The sequence below is a fragment of the Mesoplodon bidens genome (assembly GCF_964165515.1).
Source record: "Mesoplodon bidens genome assembly, chromosome: 10".
NCBI lineage: Eukaryota > Metazoa > Chordata > Mammalia > Artiodactyla > Ziphiidae > Mesoplodon > Mesoplodon bidens.
In genome coordinates, this window is record NC_138172.1 from 47,104,733 (window position 1) to 47,124,476 (window position 19,744).

General features: G+C 41.8%; 1 protein-coding gene across 6 annotated transcripts in view; it reads left to right on the plus strand.

Annotated features, from left to right (window-relative positions):
- Positions 1 to 19,744, plus strand: part of ABHD5 (abhydrolase domain containing 5, lysophosphatidic acid acyltransferase) — a 34,752-nt gene that overhangs the window by 13,413 nt on the left and 1,595 nt on the right. For 3 of the 6 annotated variants that reach the window (XM_081245453.1, XM_081245450.1, XM_081245452.1), the window contains 4 exons: positions 2,105 to 2,190; positions 5,074 to 5,446; positions 12,728 to 12,882; positions 15,606 to 15,717. In XM_081245453.1, the coding sequence (XP_081101579.1) occupies positions 2,105 to 2,190; positions 5,074 to 5,446; positions 12,728 to 12,882; positions 15,606 to 15,717 (726 nt within the window). Of the gene's footprint in view, positions 1 to 21; positions 99 to 125; positions 227 to 2,104; positions 2,191 to 5,073; positions 5,447 to 12,727; positions 12,883 to 15,605; positions 15,718 to 19,744 lie in introns of those variants that run through there. The other 3 variants (XM_081245448.1, XM_081245449.1, XM_081245451.1) reach the window with 2 other exon arrangements.

The window sequence follows — 19,744 nt, forward strand, 5'->3', positions numbered from 1 at the left end:
ATCAACTACTGTTTATTGAAGGTTTCTACATGTCGTATGGAGAAGAGGGACGGCACTGTGGTAAGGGGCACAGATAACTGGAGTGACGCTGCTACAGGGTGAGGAATACCAGCAGACACCAGACCCAGAAGAGACTAAGAAAGGGTTTTCCCTTAGAGCCTCTAATGGGAGTGTGGCCCTGCTGACACCTGGGTTTCAGCCCAGTGATGCTGATTTCAGACTTCAGGTCTCCAGAACTGTGATAGAATAAATTCCTGTTGCTTGAAGCCACCAAATTTGTGGTGATTTGCTATCGGAAACAGTGCCCTTGTTACCTCACAACACGCATGATATACTTCTTTCTGTGCATGTGATCATGCCCTTTCCTTCCCTGGGAATGCCTGAACCACCACTCCAGCTTTTCTTTTTGGCTGCATCAGGTCTTAGTTGCAGCACGCAGGATCTTTAGTTGTGGCGTGCGAACTCTTAGTTGCGTCATGTGGGATCTAGTTCCCTGACCAGGGATTGAACCCGGGCCCCCTGCATTGGGAGCGTGGAGTCTTAGCCACTGGACCACCAGGGAGGTCCCACCTCGTTTTTGAAGTATCCTGTTTATCCGTGAAGATCCAGTCCAAAAGCAACTCTAATCCCTTAAGGGAGAATTAATCACTCTTACCTCTGTTTGGTAACTGATATGCCCCAAGTGAGTAGAATAGTTTCTCAAAGATAGTAAGTGCTCGATAAATAACTGTGGAGTGAATTAATTCTATCATGTATTACAGTTGTTGAGTCACCTATTTCTTCCATTAGATTTTTCTTTGCTTTATTTATTTTTTAAATTGAGATATAATTAACATATAACATTGTATAAGTTCCAGGTGTACAATGTGTTGATTTTACAGTTATATATTGCAATATGATTCCCACAATAGCTTTAGCTAACACCTCTACCACTTCACATAATTATCTTTTTTTTTTTTGAAGTAAGAACATTTAAGATCTAGTCTCTTAGCAATTTTGAAGTCTACAATACAGTATTGTTGACTATAATCACTATGCCGTGCATTAGATCTCCAGAACTTACTCATCTCCTAGTTGTAAGTTTGTACCCTTTGCCTGTTTTATTTTTAAATATTCCTCATCTTCTTGTCTCCATCCCTGTTGCCAAAGCCTTCGTTCTGGCTCTTACCTCTCATCTGGAATCTGCAGTAGTTGGTTTCTCTTCTTCTTTAACTCATTTTCTCTTTGATGAGAAAGTTCTCACTTTAAATGATACTGGCCATATGCTGAGCGCTTGCTAACTGTCAGATGACTGCTAATGCCCTGCATTATCTCAGATTGTTAGGATATGCCTGGGGTCTGCTGCTAGACCAGGAGTTGAAGGCTCACCCTCTCCTTGGTTGGCTACGAGCAAAGTGTGTCAGTTCCAGCCTCCCTATGCCTTTTGTCTCCTCTTGCGCAAGGCCTGCTTCCTTGTTCTCTTTGTTTCGCTGTCTTCTGCCAGATGCCTGGGGCCTTCTTATCATCTACTGTTTTCTGGAATCCAAAGCTTTCAAAAGTTAACCGGTTCATGCTAGGTAGATTGGACATGGGCCCGTCCTCTGCATTTGTACTAGGGGTATGTTCTACACTTAACCATGAGATTTGAAGCTTTAAAAAAAATCTCATATTTTACTAAGATGTCTCTTCTCTCAGCCCTCATAGTAGGTATATTTTGTACTTGCTGTGAACCTGCCATTGAAGTGATCATACTCATGGTCTTTAACTTTTTTGTACTTCCACCCTGATAAGAAACTGTCTTGCAGTGGGGTGGGGGAATGCCTTTTTTGTCTTTTCTTGTTCTGCCCATTTTTAGTCTCTGCTTGATTATGTGGAATCTGACTATCCATGAAGGTAAGATGGACTTGGAGATCTACTTGTAGGTTCTCAGGTTGAAGGTATCTGTATCCCAGTACTTTATCACAATGCTTTGTACCTATTAGGTGAATTTGTCACATACAGATAGATAGCTTCCTCATCACACAGACAGTAAACTTTCTATTCCGCTTTTCTTCTCCCTATGTAACAGTTGGGAGTTGAGAAGAACATTAACTCACTTATTTGTATTTTGTTTTTGATGCTGCAGGTCAGGATGGCTAACTGGTTGGCTTCCCACATGGTGCCCTACGTCAACATCACACCTTAAAGACGCTGAAGAGAAAATTTTGAAATGTAAGGTTTTCTTCTTATAAGTTAACTGAGCCATTTACTAAAATAGGTCCAATATAAAGCATCGCCTTGAAACTGAAGATCAGATTCTGTGGTGTGTTAGTTGTCGGCAAAAGAACTTTTTTTCCTTTTACATGTCATCAGTAAGTGTGTAAATGTGGGAAGAAGGCAAAGGTTCTCAAACTTTTTGGTCTTGAGTCCCTTTTATACTCTTAAATTAGGAAGTACCCCAAGGAACTTTGTTTAGAGGTTATAGCTATCAATATTTACTGTATTAAAAATTAAAACTGAATAATTTAAGATATGTCAACTTATTAATTTATTTTAAAACAATAGTAATAAACCCATTGCAGGTTAAAATAAATAACATGTTTTCTAAAAATAACTGCTTTCTAAACAAATGTAGTGAAAAGAGTAACATTGTTTCCAAGTTTACACCTCTCTATAATACCTGGCTTAACTAAGGCAGCTGGATTCTCATATCTGCTTCTGCATTCAGACTGTTGGTAATCACTTATCATGTGACCTCTGGAAAACTCCACTGTATACCCATCAGAGAATGAGAGTGAAAAAGGCTAATAAAGTCTTAGATTGTTATGAAAATAGTTTTGACCTCGTGAGACCTCCTGAAAGGATCTCTGGCTCACCAGAGGTCTGCAGACTGCTCTGAGAGCAGGCTGTAGGTGTCGCAGAGCAAGTAGCCTTGTCTAGTAGAACACATACTGGACTACATCCAGGTAACCTGTTCTAGGCCCAGGGCTGCAGTCCATGGGTTACAGGGTCTTGGGCAAGCTCCTTTTCTCACCTTCCTAGTTTTTGCCCATAAGAGGAGTGGGTGGGATGATCCTTAGTCTAGTATTCTAGGATTCTTTATGTCTACATTTATAGTAGTGTGGAAACCTTTATCTTTTTTGTTTCTTGTGAGCACTGAAATTTACCCACACTTGTACTGCCAGAGTGTTCCCAGATATCTGTGGGTATACTTTCAAGTAATGGTGTTTACTGTGAAATTTTGTTTAGAGGAAGAGCTTAAGTGGTTCAGTGCACATACATGATTATTATGTATATTTGTGCATATACTTGTCCACACCTGTTTTTCATACTCTCTGCCACAAATGAATTTTGTTTGTGCATTTGAATGATTCAGGAGTAAGTGACCATAACTGGATATATCCAAAGAAGGGGAGAATTAGCCATCTTTTATGGATTTTTACCATGAAAATGGATTTCTACTCTGTATGGTTGGGTAATCTTGTTCTCTACAAAGCTGGCAAAGTTGTCATTGTGATTTACTAAACGAAAAAATTCTTGTCAAGAGATAAAACAAAAGGGTGCTAGATACTCAATTCAGGTATTTAACAAACATACTGATTTCCTACTGCTGGGTTCTAGGGATGCAAATAGGAGTGAGAATTGGCCCCTGCTTTAATATCAGACATGGAAGCAAGCAACTAATACAGTGGGGTGAGCTGTCTCATAGAGGTCACACATGGTTTTTATGGGAATACACAGACATCTGTGTTCAGAATGTGGTTTGGCTTGGCACTAGTACCGGATCACCTCCTTTTCTAAACTGGTGTCATTTCCACTCACTCTGGGCTCTGTTAATATTCTGAACAAGTGCTGGGTTTCCCCTTCTGCCACTATGTGGGTACAAAACTAGAGATTATTTGGTTAAAGGGCAGAAACTCCTGGTTCTCCGTGTTTGTCCACTGCAGATGTATACGCACAAATAATTAAGATATATCTAAAGTGTAGCTATTCAGTTGATAATTTAGTGTAAAAGAATTTCAAATTAGTTTCCTCTTTAGTCAGTTTTGGGGGAGATTTAAAGTATTTAGTCCTGTAGCATTGAGGGCAAGAAAGATTTTTTATCTACAAAATTGTGATTATTTGCTTTCTCTAGAGAGATTGTTGGATACGAACTCAGACTACCTGGCACCTCATGCTGAGGAGTTCCTGCCATCTTTTTCTACTAAACGTTATGATGACTTAAGATTTCAGTTATGTGTTTAATACATGTTAATCCTTCCCTAAATTCATGATGATGTTTTAGGAAAAAAATGTTTCTTTTGAGTCTGAGTTCGATGTTCAATGCTTAATCCTCAAGTGTTCTACACATACAAGGTAGTATTCTATTGTCTGTAAAGCTAGAGACTTTAAAATAATGGATTCAGCAGCCACTAAGTTCCACTCCAGTACCCTCAACTGATAGATATGGAAAGAAGTCCAAAGAGCTGACATGACTTGCCAGAAAACCTAGGCCACAGTTGCTTGAGACTTGTCTGAGATAGATCTTACCACCAAGATGTAAAATATGGTAATTAAGAAATACTTGCTTTGGGACTTCCCTGGTGGTGCAGTGGTTAAGAATCTGCCTGCCAGTGCAGGGGACATGGGTTTGAGTCCTGGTCCGGGAAGCTCCCACATGCTGTGGAGCAACTAAGTGTGTGCACCACAACTACTGAGCCTGCACCCTAGAGCCCACGAGCCACAACTACTGAGCCTGCATGCCACAACTACTGAAGCCCGCTCACCTAGAGCCCGTGCTCTTCAGCAAGAGAAGCCACTGCAATGAGAAGCCTGTGCACCACAATGAAGAGTAGCCCCCGCTCGCTGCAACTAGAGAAAGCCCGCGCTCAGCAACGAAGACCCAACACAGCCAAAAATAAATAAGTAAACAAACAAACAAATAAAATTAAAGAAAAAATAATTGCTTCAATAAAATGTTGACTCTTTTTTTTTAGGACTGATATAATAAAGGCTAAACTCATATAAATGAATACCAGATGGTTTCTAGATTATTAATTTCTGATTGCTCTGAGAATACTCACCTTCTCAGAAGTAGTGACACTAAGCAGAATTTCTCTTTTATGTTTCCATTAGGTGTCCCCTGCACATACAAAAAAGGACCTGTTCGTATATCTAATGGAAATAAAGTATGGACACTGAAGCTTTCTCATAATATTGCAGATAAGACTCCACTTGTCCTCCTCCATGGTTTTGGAGGAGGTCTTGGACTCTGGGCACTGAATTTTGGAGATCTTTGCACCAATAGACCTGTCTATGCTTTTGACCTGCTGGGCTTTGGACGAAGTAGCAGACCCAGATTTGACAATGATGCAGAAGAAGTAGAGAATCAGTTTGTGGAATCCATTGAAGACTGGAGATGTGCATTAGGATTGGACAAAATGATTTTGCTTGGACACAACTTGGGTGGGTTCCTGGCTGCTGCTTACTCACTGAAGTACCCATCAAGGTAAGTGATGGTGACAAAAGAGAGGCACCCAAGCGCTGGTTTCCAGTTCCCCTCTCTGGTAGTTGTTGGTGTCTGAACCTTATAAGAGACATTGTCTTAAAGGACCCTGTAGACTGAATAGCCACAACTGCTGGCCAATTTAGTAGCAGAAATAATGTTGTCAGGTTTTCCTATTACATATGCTACACATTGGTAGGAGGCTTGTGAAAGGACTTTCTATTTGTTAGACTTAGAATGTACACATCTAAGCCATGAGTAAAAACTGTTGTGTTGTTACTGTTTACAGTTACTATTATCATTAGACCTATGGATCCAGCAGGCTTTTCCTAACCTTTTCCAGGTTTTAGTAAGCTGCAGTGGGAAACCAGAGGTTAGAAATTAGAAGACGTAGGTGCTAGTGCTTTCTTTATGGCTTAGAGCAAATCACTTAATCTCTAAATTTTAGTTTCCTCATCTCTAAGCTACAGAAAATACACCTGCATAGAATATCTTTTAGCTTTTTTTTAATTATTACACTGTGCCCTAACCTTTATTGCTATAGAATTTTTTTCTGAGTCATTGAATTAATTGCTGTTTACTTCAGAATCTTTGTAACATCTCTTCCTTTCTTTACCTTATTTTCTTATGCTATTTCCTATTATTTATGTTGCTAATCTTGGGGGAGGTCACAAAATCATATTTTGTATGATTAGTCAGTATAGACCAGATGATACCGCAGTGTAGCACACAGTATAGGAAGGCGGCAGTTAACCTTTAGGGTTCTCCTTCCCCCTAGCTTTTTTCCTATGTTGCTTTTCGGTATGGCTTTCCTTGGAGCACTTCTCTTTTACCGGAGAAGAAAGAGATCAATGAATAAGAATGTCTCTGTTCTTATAGAGACATCATCTCCTTTGCTGCAGACGTCCTCACTGCTCCGTAATGGTCCCCATTTGTGTTAATTTCTTACCTTACAGAAACATTTTCTGCTTGATCCTGACTAAGCAAATTCATCTAGATTTCCATAGAAGATCAGATGTTACGGTGAATAGCACAGTTCAGCAGACTCACAGATCCAAACGTAGTTAAACACAATTGATTGCTACCAGTATAAGTGTTCATAATTATAGCAAGCCTCATAGTGAGAGATTTAGCATTAGCTGTTTCTTCAAGTTGCACTCCTACTTAGCAGACGGGTGGTTGTCAGGGTCTCCATCTGTGTGATCTGAGAGGTTTTACCTGAGCCAGAAAAGCTGCTTGGTGGCATACACATATTTTCTCTGGTGCAGCGGAGTGGTCTGTTTTGTACTGTAAGTAACTACCTACTGTAAATGTCACTTATCCAACTTTAACTTGATCCAGCTGCCTTTTTAAAAAGCTTTTTTTAGAGCTGTTTGAGAGGGAGGTACAGAGATTTCCCATGTAATCCTTGTTCCTACACATGCATAGCCTCCCCTACAAGGACCATTTCTATTATGCTGTCATGAGATTAAATCTTTGAGTGTCAGGAAGATTTTGGTGGGGTGGGGTGAGAGGAGGGGAAAAAATGGTCTAATAGAGACCAAATGAGGTTCAGTTAATTTCCTTCACTCACTGTGCATCTTTTCTTATCTCTCTTTCTCTCTTTTTTCTCAAGTGGACTTTGAGAATATGACTTTTTTCTTTGCCTCCTCGGGTATGACAGATATAATCTGTACTTTTTTTTTCTCCTAAGTAAAACCACAGCTCTTTAATTTCTGTTGTTTCTATGCATGGAGGAAAAAACCACAAAGACAACACTTGTTATACTTGTTGGGACCTATGTCCCAATCCATACCTATTTCTGCCCTTAATCTTTTATGGGCAGCCCCATTCTTTCATTCTTTGTTTATTTTTATAGGACAGTTTGAGGAGAAGCATGAAAATGCCTAGTTTAATGTACGTGTTCAGGAAGGATTCTAGTAATAGAAAATAAATAAAAACTAATTTTTTTCCAATTTTTGGTACATTAGGTCAACCTGTGTGCTTCACCTCTATGAGCAGCAGAGTGCCTCTGTCCATAAAAGTTGTTCTATAGCCTAACTTGTGGCAGTGATCCCATATTTTCCCCAGATTCTTGATATTGATTAAAAACTGAGTATTCAGCAATTGTGATTCTTTATATAAAAGTACCTGGATGAGTCCTCCATTGAAATAAACAGGTTGGTTCTGTTTAAATAATGTTGAGTGACTTTGTGTGCTTGTAAGGCTTAACAGTGCATTGGGGGAAAAGACACAAATAACCACATGAGTAGCATGACAGCTGTGAGAAATCTTGAATATCTGACCCAGTCTCGGGTCCATTATGGTACCCTAAAGAAGTATAATTTGAACTGAGGCAGAGGTCTCAAAGGGATGTAGCAGGAGAGCATTCTAGGTAGTAGGGACAAAAATTGCAAAGGCCCTGTTCTAGGGGGACATCTGGGCCATTCTGGAAAGGCTGTGTGGTTGGTGGGCAGAGAAGTTATGAACTGATTAATAGATAACTCCAAATGGAGGCACAAACCTCATATTCCTTCCCCTAAAATGACCTTAGTCCATCTCCATTCTCTTACCATGATGTGTGATAATTAGAGATGTTGTCTGTAATTTTACTTGTAGATTAATGTGCTGCATTAATTAAACAGGACCACTGTGTGAGGTGTCTTGGGCTGCCACTCTGTAAACTCTTCTTCATCAAGCAGGGTCTGATCACCTTAAGGGGGGAAGAAAGGGAATAGGGGAAACCAGCAATAATAGCCAAAGATACCATCTCCTTTCTTTCATCTGTGTACTCAGTTTTTCCTTTTAATTTTCCTTTTCATTCTGGCCCCTGCTGTTCAGGATCCCATACAGAGACTATCTGTATTTTATACGTATTTGTTATAAACTAAGGAAAAGGACACTGTGAAAACTTTTATTAACTTAGAAAGTGTTTAGCAAAGAGATCCATTCCAAGTCACAACAGTATAGGTTACAACTGGTCTTCTCTACTAAAAGCTTTTCAGATCATCTTGCTTTTGACCTTGCCTGGCTCTGTCTCCTGTCTCCAGACTATGTGGAGCTGGGCTGAGCATTTCTTATCAGCCTGTCTTGAGAAGAAAGACTGTTCTACTTGACTCGAAGTTGGAGGTATTTAAGTTTATTGTTCTGTGCCCCATCCTCCCCTCAGTGGCTTGGAACCAATGGGAACTATCTGGGGCTAACTTCTTTTTGAGAATGCCTCATTTGTGCACTGAGTCGAGTTCTTTCTGGTTCTTTTCCTTGTTCCTTAGTAGGTCCTGTAAACTCCTTTGTACATTTTGGTTCTGGGTCTGGTCATTCCTGTTGTTGTATTATTTCTGGCTGGTTGCTGACTTTAAGTCTTGTGAAAGTCAGGTTTCCATAGACTTGTTAGCATTTAGACTCAGCTGTCCCAGAATGTTGGAGCAGGTGTTACCTAATTCTTTGCCCCATAGGCTCTAATCTGCTCACCGTCTTCAAACTCAAGACCTATTGTAATGACTAACCTGGAGAAGAATGCTTCATTATGTTTCTAAACTGATGAGCTCTTCGCATGTTCCTGCTTTGCTGGTTCTTTGTTTTTCCTGTAGTTTGCATTAGCCTCTGATTCTTTCTTTTTTTTTCTCTTTCTTTTTTTTAGGGGGCGGGGGACTGTGCTGGGTCTTCGTTGCTATGCGCAGGCTCTCTCTAGTTGTGGAGAGTGGGGGCTACTCTTCATTGTGGTGCGCGGGCTTCTCATTGCAGTGGCTTCTCTTTCTTTTTTTTTTTTTTTTTTTTTTTTTGCGGTGCGCAGGCCTCTCACTGCTGTGGCCTCTCCCGTTGTGGAGCACAGGCTCCAGATGCGCAGGCTCAGCAGTTATGGCTCACGGGCCCAGTCGCTCCGCGGCATATGGGATCTTCCCAGACCGCGGCACGAACCCGTGTCCCTTGTATCGGCAAGCGGACTTCCAACCACTGCGCCACCAGGGAAGCCCTACAGTGGCTTCTCTTGTTGTGGAGCACGGGCTCTAGGCACGTGAGCTTCAGTAGTTGTGGCATTAGGACTCAGTAGTTGGGGCTCGCGGGCTCTAGAGCGCAGACTCAGTAGTTGTGGTACACAGGCTCAGTTGCTCCGTGGCATGTGGAATCTTCCCGGACCAGGGCTTGAACCTGTCTCCCCTGCATTGGCAGGTGGATTCTTAACCACTGCGCCACCAGGGAGGTCCCTAGCCTCTGATTCTTGATAAAGATGTCTGATAGGATGACTCACATGCTGTCTGGCTAGACCCGTTCCTTAAGCCTAGATGTGAACTAACAATCCCATCAGGCTATCCTCTATGGGATATTAGAGGGTCGAGTCTGGATTCGTATATGAGTTTGGATATATATTAAAACTAAATAATGCCTGGCAAATGAGGAGATAATCTTCTTACTAGAGAAGCAGGTGAGAAGATAGCCTGGAACTTGGTCTGGTGCAGGATTATAAGGAGTGTGAGCCAAAGCCTGTGATAAAGCTTTTCTGAAGAATAAAAAAAGTTAAATTACTCATTCCTTACATGGTCCCAGCCACTGTCTTCCCATGCTTCTGGAATGAATTATTCTCTAGTAATCTTCCTGTATTTGCTACTATAACTAGCTAGCATTTACTGGGTATTTGTTATTTGATAGCCGCCAGCCTAAGTGCTTTGCATGGTCTCTCATTTAAAATCCTTACAACCAAAAATAAGCGACAGTTATTTTCTGAGGTTTTTTACGAGTGGAGGCAGATGATATATAACTACAGTTTAGACGTTGTTGCAGAGCTTTTAAAAAATTATTTTCCAACTTTTTTGACTACAACCCTCAGTAAGGATTATATGTGTGTGTCTGAAACAAAAGTTTTGTTATATGGTACATTTTTCTATTTCAAATTATACAATTTTATTAAAAAGCAGACTGGCTCTGACTCTGTAAGTGGATTTTACTACCCACTAATGAGTAATGACCTGCAAGATTAATATGAGAAATAACAGTGATGTTCTAATGTCATCCAGGGGACCAGAAAAATTCAGACTGGACTAACTCCTATGCTTACTCTGATTATACTTTATAAAGTTTGTACATCATTATAGACAAGGATCAAAAGGAAACTGGAAAAGCACAATATTCCAAATGTTTACTGAGCATCTACCATGTGTTAGGCTGAAGGCATAGGATCAAACAACTAACTGTTGGGGCAATTTACTCCATTTCAAAAAAAAAAAAAAAAAGGTTATCTGCTCCTGTATATATACTCTGTGTAACTTGTTAAAATCTCATAGATCCATACTAAACAAGGCAAGCCAAAACTAAGGCAAAAACAATACCATCAGTTAACCAGAGATAGGTGAGACTTTCCTCCCTCAAGTTTCCTTTGTCCTGCCCCTTCTTGGGTTAGCAGGTCAGTAAGAGCCCAGCGCAGTCTGGGCAAAATCCCATAACAAATTTGTAACAAAACTTAATCATCTTTTCCTGTAGAGTATGTTTTAATAAAGAGTTCGTTTTTCTCTTTAGGTAAGTCAGTAGTGAATAATACCAGCTATTTCCCCAAAATGAATCTTTGCTGCTTTCAACTAGGTGGTGGTTTCATTAATTCCACTCATACCTCTGGCATGTGTCCCCCTCCCCGACCCTCAAATCTCACTGTGGGCTGTCATAGGAATTTAGGAGGCAGTCAGAATATGAGAGATAACTTTTAAAAAAAAAATTCATTTTCACCTCCATTTCCATACACTATTAGAAAATAGTCTTATAAAACTTTTAAGCAGTGATGTCACTCTAAGTATATGGAAATCTCACATTTGACGTATCTTCACACAGATTCATAGTTACATTCTACAGATCTTCTGGATGCTATGAAATTTAGAGTATACTGTTAGGACTGGCCTAGAGTTGATAAGAGTTAAGCTCTACCTTTACTAATATGTTTATCTTACGTTGCTTGGCCTATTCTGAGGAAAGAGAGCCTTCTGCCCGATGGCTTGTCGGCATCTGTTAGTACTGGGGTTGGGAAATAAGGATCATAGCCCTAGTTCTGCATTGACTAGCTTTAGGTTCTGGAGTGAGTCACATAGTACATCTCAGCTTTCTTCTCATCTGATGAAATGAAAGATTGGGCTGAGTATTCTCCAAGGGTCCTTAGAGCTCTGTGCTCTGGGTCTGTGCTCTGAAGCTTTCTGTTTGAGAAAATGCAGTCAGAGCAAAGGATTCATTACTAACTCATCCTTATCTATACTGACAAAAATAAGAAAACTTCTTATATTGGGAAAATAAAAGCTGTCTGTTCCCATGTTCTGGTTTTTTTACCTTTCTATTTCAATTATGACTTAAGAAAGGGACTTCAGAATCAGTGTCGGTTCACCCTTGGGAGATTTTTGCTGCCAGTTGTTGACTGTTTTGGCTACAGTTGAATATCGTTTTGTGTCAGGACATTTATGTTTTGTTGAAGATCTTTATGATGTGTTATACCGTGATACAATCACAAGGACGTGGTTCTGGTTTTCCCTCATCAGAAAGATGCTTCCTAAGATGGAAAAATTAAAACTATTAGTGACCTGAAACAATTTTTATATGAGTTTGGAATGAAGCTTTTCTGTCTCTTTGAAGTAAAGAAGAAAATTAGGAAAGGATTAGGAACAGAATCTAACGCCAGTATATCATGATGTTATGCATAGGGTAAATGTGTTCCTGTTCACCAAACTGAAATCCCAGACTAGGGGTATAATTTCAGCCCATATTGTTACATTATCTTCGTGTTTGTCAAACGTTCATTCAAAGTCCTTTTGAATCCACCTAAAGTGCTAATGCCTCATAAATTTTTAGAATGATTTGGTTCATAGGAGATAACTATTGTTGGTGTCCGAAGCTATTTTATGAGTGTAATATTAATCTCCAGTCATTTCTGCAGTGTCAACCATGAGATACATGGAAACATTGGATTTTTCTGAATGGTCAGTGATCTATATCATCTGCCAGAGTGTAGCTTAAACAACAACAAATGCTGTCTTTTCTTGTTTCTCAAGAATAACCACAGTTATCATATACCCTTTCACACATCCGTTACTATCCACATTTAGATAGATTAAAAATGAAGCCCTCTTTCTACCATAACAACTCTCAAATCCTACCAAATCTCATCAATTTATGCATAATAAGAGCATGATGTAACCTGTTCAGTCATTAGTTTTTTCTTTAATGCAAGGTTTTTGAAGGAAGTTCATTCTATTTTTACTTTATAAATCGTGTAAGTTCTTTATAGTCCTAGGGTGAATTTGCCAAATGATCTGAAGTCTTTTCTTTCCCCAACAGGGTTAGTCATCTCATTTTAGTGGAGCCTTGGGGTTTTCCTGAGCGACCAGACCTTGCTGATGAAGAGAGACCAATTCCAATTTGGATCAGAGTCTTGGGAGCGGCATTGACTCCCTTTAACCCTTTAGCCAGCCTCAGGATTGCAGGACCCTTTGGTGAGTGCTTGCTTGTATCTGTATCCTAGGAAAGCAAAATGTTTATACATAGCAATAGAGGAGTATTTGCGGATCACCATTGTTAGTTAAAATCTTAAAAACAAACAAAAAAACTGAACCTTACTTTTTCTCCTCCTCCTCTAAAAAGTACCAGTCCGTGCACAAAGGTGAATGAAACCAGGCTCCTCTCCTTAAAAAGGAGTCTTTAGGGCTTCCCTGGTGGCGCAGTGGTTAAGCATATGCCAGCCAATGCAGGGCACACAGGTTCAAGCCCTGGTCCGGAAAGATCCCACATGCCACAGCAACTGAGCCCGTGCTCCACAACTACTGAGCCTGTGCTCCAGAGCCCATGAGCCACAACTACTGAACCTGCGTGCCTAGAGCCCGTGCTCCGCAACAAGAGAAGCCACTGCAATGAGAAGCCCGCACACCACAATGAAGAGTGGCCCCCGCTCACCGCAACTAGAGAAAAGCCCATGCGCAGCAATGAAGACCCAACACAGCCAAAAATAAAATAAATAAATTTATTTTTTTTTTAAAAAGGGTCTTTATATTGTAAACATTACAGATAATTAGCAAGCAGAGGAGGTGGGAAATGCTAAGGATGAGGTTAGGTGACCTTGAACATTCTGAAAAAAGCCAAGCAAGCAGTGTCTTGGGGAAGTTTACCTGCTAGCCCCAGGCATGGGAGTTTATCTGCTAGCCCCAGTGACCTGTTGAGGAGCCTTTGGCCAGTTAGTTATGTCCAGCTGGCAGGTCACAAAGCCTGACCTGACCGACAACCGTGGGATGACAGGTACCATCACTCAGATTCCTTTCTTGCCCTGTAATGTCAGAGTGTTAAGACGATAAAGTCATCCTTTCCCACAAAGATTTGGGGGACTCCTGATTTGTGTTTCTGGTCATGTTTTGAGTTTAGTCTCTGATTTAAGTTATTTGACCCTCAGCTCTTCTGTCTCAGCCTCACAGCCAAGGGAATTTCCTTCCCTCGTTGTCACAGATGGTGATGGTCTGCACCTCTGCCTTTCCCTCTTACAGCTTATGTCAGTTAAGAGGGCTTTTGGCTGAAAGTGACTGGAGACCTCAGCGGTTTAAACCAGAAGGCCTTTTATTATTTCCTTAACAAGCAGTCTGGAAGCAGGTGGTTTTAGCATTTGTTCCCAAAGCTAGCTCCTTGATGTTAGGGTTTGGGTCTGTGTGTGTCATTCTCTTGACCTTTTACCTCACAGTTGTTCAGTGGTTGCTAGGACAGGAAGCATCATCTCACAAGCTCTCCGAACAAGAAGAAAGGAGAGCATGATGCTCTTTGTCAGGGAAGGAGGTCTTCCCTGGGGGCCCCAGCACACTTCTCCTTATGTCTCTGCCCACCCCTAGTTCTTCCATCAGCAAGGAAGAAGAAATTTCTATGACTGATCAATCATCATTTGTTTCCAGGGGCTGGAGTGAGGGGCCTGCTTTCCTGGGCACGTTGCTGCCTAAATGATACACAAAAGTCGGGTTCTCTTAGCAAGAAAAGAATAGAGGTGTGGTGGGTGGGTGAGGGTGTGGCAATACCTGCTGCATAGGTGACTGTAGATTCTGCTGCCCCCTGTCCAGGCCTGCCCCCACCCTTGCCTGAGTACCATCCCTTTGGGAGAGCAGCGGGACTGCAGCAATGAGAAGAGGGCACAGGGACTGAATTGGTGACCACGCTATATGCCCTCAGTACTCGTGTAGGTAGCCTCTTTTCACCGCCCCCCCGCCCAGTAGAGCCACACCTTCTTAGGTGCCTGGTCCTCCTTTGATGAGCTGCTTAAGAGCTTTATAGTCCTGACATGTAAGTGGATTTTGCTCGATCGCAGTTACACAGGTAGCAATTACGGGAAAAATAAAGCATAAAAAGAAGTTAGGAGATAAAGATGGGGGAAGGAGGATGCCTAGGAGGGGCCCTTTAAAGCCATGTCCTCTGCCTCCCATTGTTGTTTGCACGTGGTGGTGAGGGTGATGCAGAATGTCCACTGCATCATGAGAATTCTTGGTGGAGCTATGTAATTCCTTCAGAGATGGGAAGGCAGGGCCAGTGAAGAAGTAAGATCTTGCTAGAGTATTGGGCAGTGATAGCAGAGAGGGAAACCGGCCAGTCCCTGGGTCCCCGAAGGGAAAACAGTAACCAGACAAAAGTTCCTGCTCTTCATCCTCTTTCCTTTGCGGGCCTTGCCCCTGCCTCTCACCTCAGGGGTGGGACCGTGGGAGCCACTGTGGATGGCCTTAGCGGGGAGTTCTGCTAGTGTCCCAAGCAGAAACTCTGAATTAATTTTCCCAAGAAATATTTATATACCAATTCACTTCATATAGATGCTAATGTGTTGTAATTGTGGAAGAAATACAAATTATTAAGTTAATTTTATGTATAAGCTGTCCTATTCACCTCCCTTGTTTAATAGAATTTATTTTCCTACAAAAACAAGTCTTAGGCAACTGTTTTTGAGCTCCTAAAGCATATTAGTAAGTCAACATATGACAGACTTCTATTCTTATTTTAATCTTTCCTTAGGGAACTTGAGGAGAGCAGTTTCTAGAATCTGTGCTTTTTTCCACTTAAAATACATATTTGAATACATGTGTAATGTAGCATGTAGTGCTCATTATAGAAGCAAACACTAAAGTCTTCTATATTTGTATATAAATTAAATTATAATTTAAAACATACATATAATTTAAAATGTTTGTTTTCTATTAAATAGGTTTAAGTCTAGTACAGCGTTTAAGGCCTGATTTCAAACGGAAGTATTCTTCAATGTTTGCAGATGATACTGTAACAGAATACATTTACCACTGTAATGTCCAGACTCCAAGGTAAGATTTATCTAAATTTACTGTGTTTGTGTTTTAGGCTTTTATTTTTTGAAAATATATGAATAGTCCAGGAGGTTTTTATCAGTATGTAAATAGCTAAATTTAAAAGGACAAGTAGTTAAATGACTAACGCTTCCTAATTTACTCATCTATTCAAGGAGCACCTACTATGTAAAACTTTGTACTGGATTCTGATGAGAGATTAAAAAGCCAGACATACTTTCTTCCCCTAAGGTGCCTGTGGATAGTTGAGGGAAGTCTTGGTCTTGGGCATCTCATTAAGGTGGTCAGAGTTGAGAGAGAAAGAAGCATTTCAAACAAAGCAGCATTCCCAAATGAGTATGAATGTTCTACAAAAAAGGAGTTCTGGGTTAAACAAGAATGGTTTTCTGTACCATGGATCTTCTTAGAACCGTTTTTTAAGCCAAAGATTTTTGTTGTTGTTGTTTGTTTGTTTGTTTTTTATTTTCGGCTGCGTTGGGTCTTCACTGCTGCATGCGGGCTTTCTCTAGTTGCGAGCGGGGGCTACTCCTTGTTGTGATGCGTGGGCCTCTCATTGCGGCAGCCTCTCTTGTTGTGGAGCACGGGCTCTAGGCTCGCGGGCTTCAGTAGCTGTAGCTTGTGGGCTCTAGAGTGCAGGCTCAGTAGTTGTGGCACACGGGCTTAGTTGCTCCGCGGCATGTGGGATTTTCCCGGACCAGGGCTCGAACCCGTGTCCCCTGCATTGGCAGGCGGATTCTTAACCACTGTGCCACCAGGAAAGCCCAAGCTGAAGGATTTTGAATCTCCCAGGTGCATGGGAGATACTAGGCAGCATTTTCAAGTTCATTTGCTGATCACGCTCTTCTTTTACTCAGCACTTCTTCACGTCTGTATCTCAGCATGAGAAACACTGCTGCAGCGGTGAGGAGTAAGTGAGGGGTGAGGGGAAGGAGAGTCTGCGTGAATTTTGACAGTGATTATGAGAGAGAGCATAGTAGAGGGAGCAAGAGGGCCAAGCAAAGGTATTTCTTTTTCTTTTTTTTTTTAAATTACTTGTGGATGTTGTGCACGAGGCACCGGTGGGGAAAACAGAGGCTGAAAGTCGTGACGAGCTGGGAGGAGCCTGGAAGACAGAGCCTACAGTCGTTAGGGAGAGGATCAAGAATGGAGTATGAGGGCTTCCCTGGTGGCGCAGTGGTTGAGAGTCCGCCTGCCGATGCAGGGGACACAGGTTCGTGCCCCGGTCCGGGAAGATCCCACACGCTGCGGAGCGGCTGGGCCCGTGAGCCATGGCTGCCGAGCCTGTGCGTCTGGAGCCTGTGCTCTGCAACGGGAGAGGCCACAACAGTGAGAGGCCTGCATACTGCAAAACAAAAAAGAAAAAAAAAAAAAGAATGGAGTATGATGATGAGAGCTCGAGTTCTTGTGCTGGGTTCTGTACCAGAATTATTGGAGGAGTTTGTCAAAAATATGGTGCCTCAGCAAAGGAAACCATAAACAAGATGAAAAGGCAACCCTCAGAATGGGAGAAAATATTTGCAAACGATTCAACGGACAAAGGATTAATCTCCAAAATATACAAGCAGCTCATGCAGCTCAATATCAAAAAAACAAACAACCCAATCAAAAATGGGCAGAAGACCTAAATAGACATTTCTCCAAAGAAGATATACAGATTTCCAGCAAGCACATGAAAGGATGCTCAACATCACTAATCATTAGAGAAAAGCAAATCAAAACTACAATGAGATATCACCTCACACCAGTCAGAATGGCCGTCATCAAAAAATCTACAAACAATAAATGCTGGAGAGGGTGTGGAGAAAAAGGAACCCTCTTGCACTGTTGGTAGCAATGTAAATTGATACAGCCACTATGGAGAACAGTATGGAGGTTCCTTAAAAAACTAAAAATAGAACTACTATATGACCTGGCAGTCTCACTACTGGGCATATACCCTGAGAAAACCATAATTCAAAAAGAGACATATACCACAACGTTCACTGCAGCACTATTTACAATAGCCAGAACATGGAAGCAACCTAAGTATCCGTTAACAGATGAATGGATAAAGAAGATGTGCCACATATATACAGTGGAATATTACTCAGCCATAAAAAGAAACGAAATTGAGTCATTTGTAGTGAGGTGGATGGACCTAGAGTCTGTCATACAGAGTGAAGTAAGTCAGAAAGAGAAAAACAAATACTGTATGCTAACACATATATATGGAATCTAAAAAAAAATGGTTCTGATGAACCCAGGGGCAGGACAGGAATAAAGACACAGATGTAGAGAGTGGACTTGAGGACATGGGGAAGGGGAGGGGTAAGCTGGGACGAAGTGAGAGAGTAGCATTGACTTATATACACTACCAAATGTAAAATAGATAGCTAGTGGGAAGCAGCTGCATAGCACAGGGAGATCAGCTTGGTGCTTTGTGACCACCTAGAGTGGTGGGATGGGGGTGTGGGAGGGAGACACAAGAAGGAGGGGATATGGGGATGTATGTATGCATATAGCTGATTCACTTTGTTGTACAGCAGAAATTAACACAACATTGTAAAGCAATTATACTCCAATAAAAATGTAAAAAAAATAATAATTGTAATTAAGACCATTGAATATTAAAAAAAAAAAAAGAAAGTGGTACCTGAACTCTGTCTCTAAGACTCTAATTCAGCAGTTCTGGGCTGCATCTTTAACAAATGCTTCAGATGATTCTAGCCATAGACCATACTTTAAAATATAAAATTGGCACCTCATCCTTTCTAAGACTGAAACTTGGGTGAAAGGCTGAGAGGTGAGACGAAGAGACAGCCTCCTTCACTTTTTTTTTCGTGTGTGTGCCTCTCTCACTTCTGTCAGCGAATATGTACACCTACTTTATTAAAAAGATTGAGGCCATGAGAGCACTTGAGATATAGCTGTAGCCTCAGTCTTTTTTAATAAAGTAGGTTAGAAGTTCTCTGCCAAAGGTGAGGGAGGCTGGAGAGGTTTGGGGGTCCCCCAAGGGTTTGATGTTTTGTGACTCACCAGGCAGTTGGGTCTGGTGGATTAGGTCTACACACTTCATTGACTTGTTTCAACAATTTTTAGTGGCCTGTTCCAGGGACATCATCTGTTTTCCTGCATGGTCTTAGTGGTTTGTTCTTCAGTTACTCACATTTCATGATTACGTGTGCCTGTGTAATCCTAGTTTGTTGCCTTTCTTGTGGTGGAACTTGAATTCATAAACGGCCGTTCAGAAGCACACCTAGTACAAGGAAAGAAGAGAAATGACGGCAGAATGGATCTGTCCTAGGAGTTTGCCAAATGTTCTGTATTTTATGTGATGGTCAGTCAGCTGTGGCCATGAGAGAAGACATAGGAGAGGCTCAAGAAAACAAAGTTTAGTATACTCACAGGTCCTAGAGAGGGGGTCACTGAATGCTGTGAAGGGTCATGGGGGACACACCAGATTTTGGTCAGGTGGCAGAAGACAGGAGTGAGGGGAAGTCCAGGCAGGAGCCTTTACTGGGTTCTGCAGGAGAGGCAAGGCAGCGCAGGGTAGGCAGTTTAGGATTTGCTAGTGGAATAATTTCGGTGGGCACTAAGATATAGGGGCGGTTTCTAGTTGTCTGGCACCTGGCCCTGGGATGATTAAGGCAGAGGAACATTGCCTCCGGGGATGTGCAAGCCAGACAGAAGAGGTGCAGCTCTCGATTGGTTAGTTTGCATATTAAGGCAGTCCCAGTTGAGTCCTTTGCTGTCTCTACGAATTGGCTAGCTCCAGGAGGCTGTCTCTCCCCAGCCGGAAAGGTTTTTTGTTGTTGTTGTTTTTGTTTTGTTTTGTTTTGCGGTACGTGGGCCTCTCACTGCGGTGGCCTCTCCCATTGCGGAGCACAGGCTCTGGACGCGCAGGCTCAGTGGCCATGGCTCACAGGCCTAGCCGCTCGGCGGCATGTGGGATCTTCCCGGACTGGGGCACGAACCCGTGTCCCCTGCATCGGCAGGCGGACTCTCAACCACTGCGCCACCAGGGAAGCTCCCGGGAAGGTTTTTA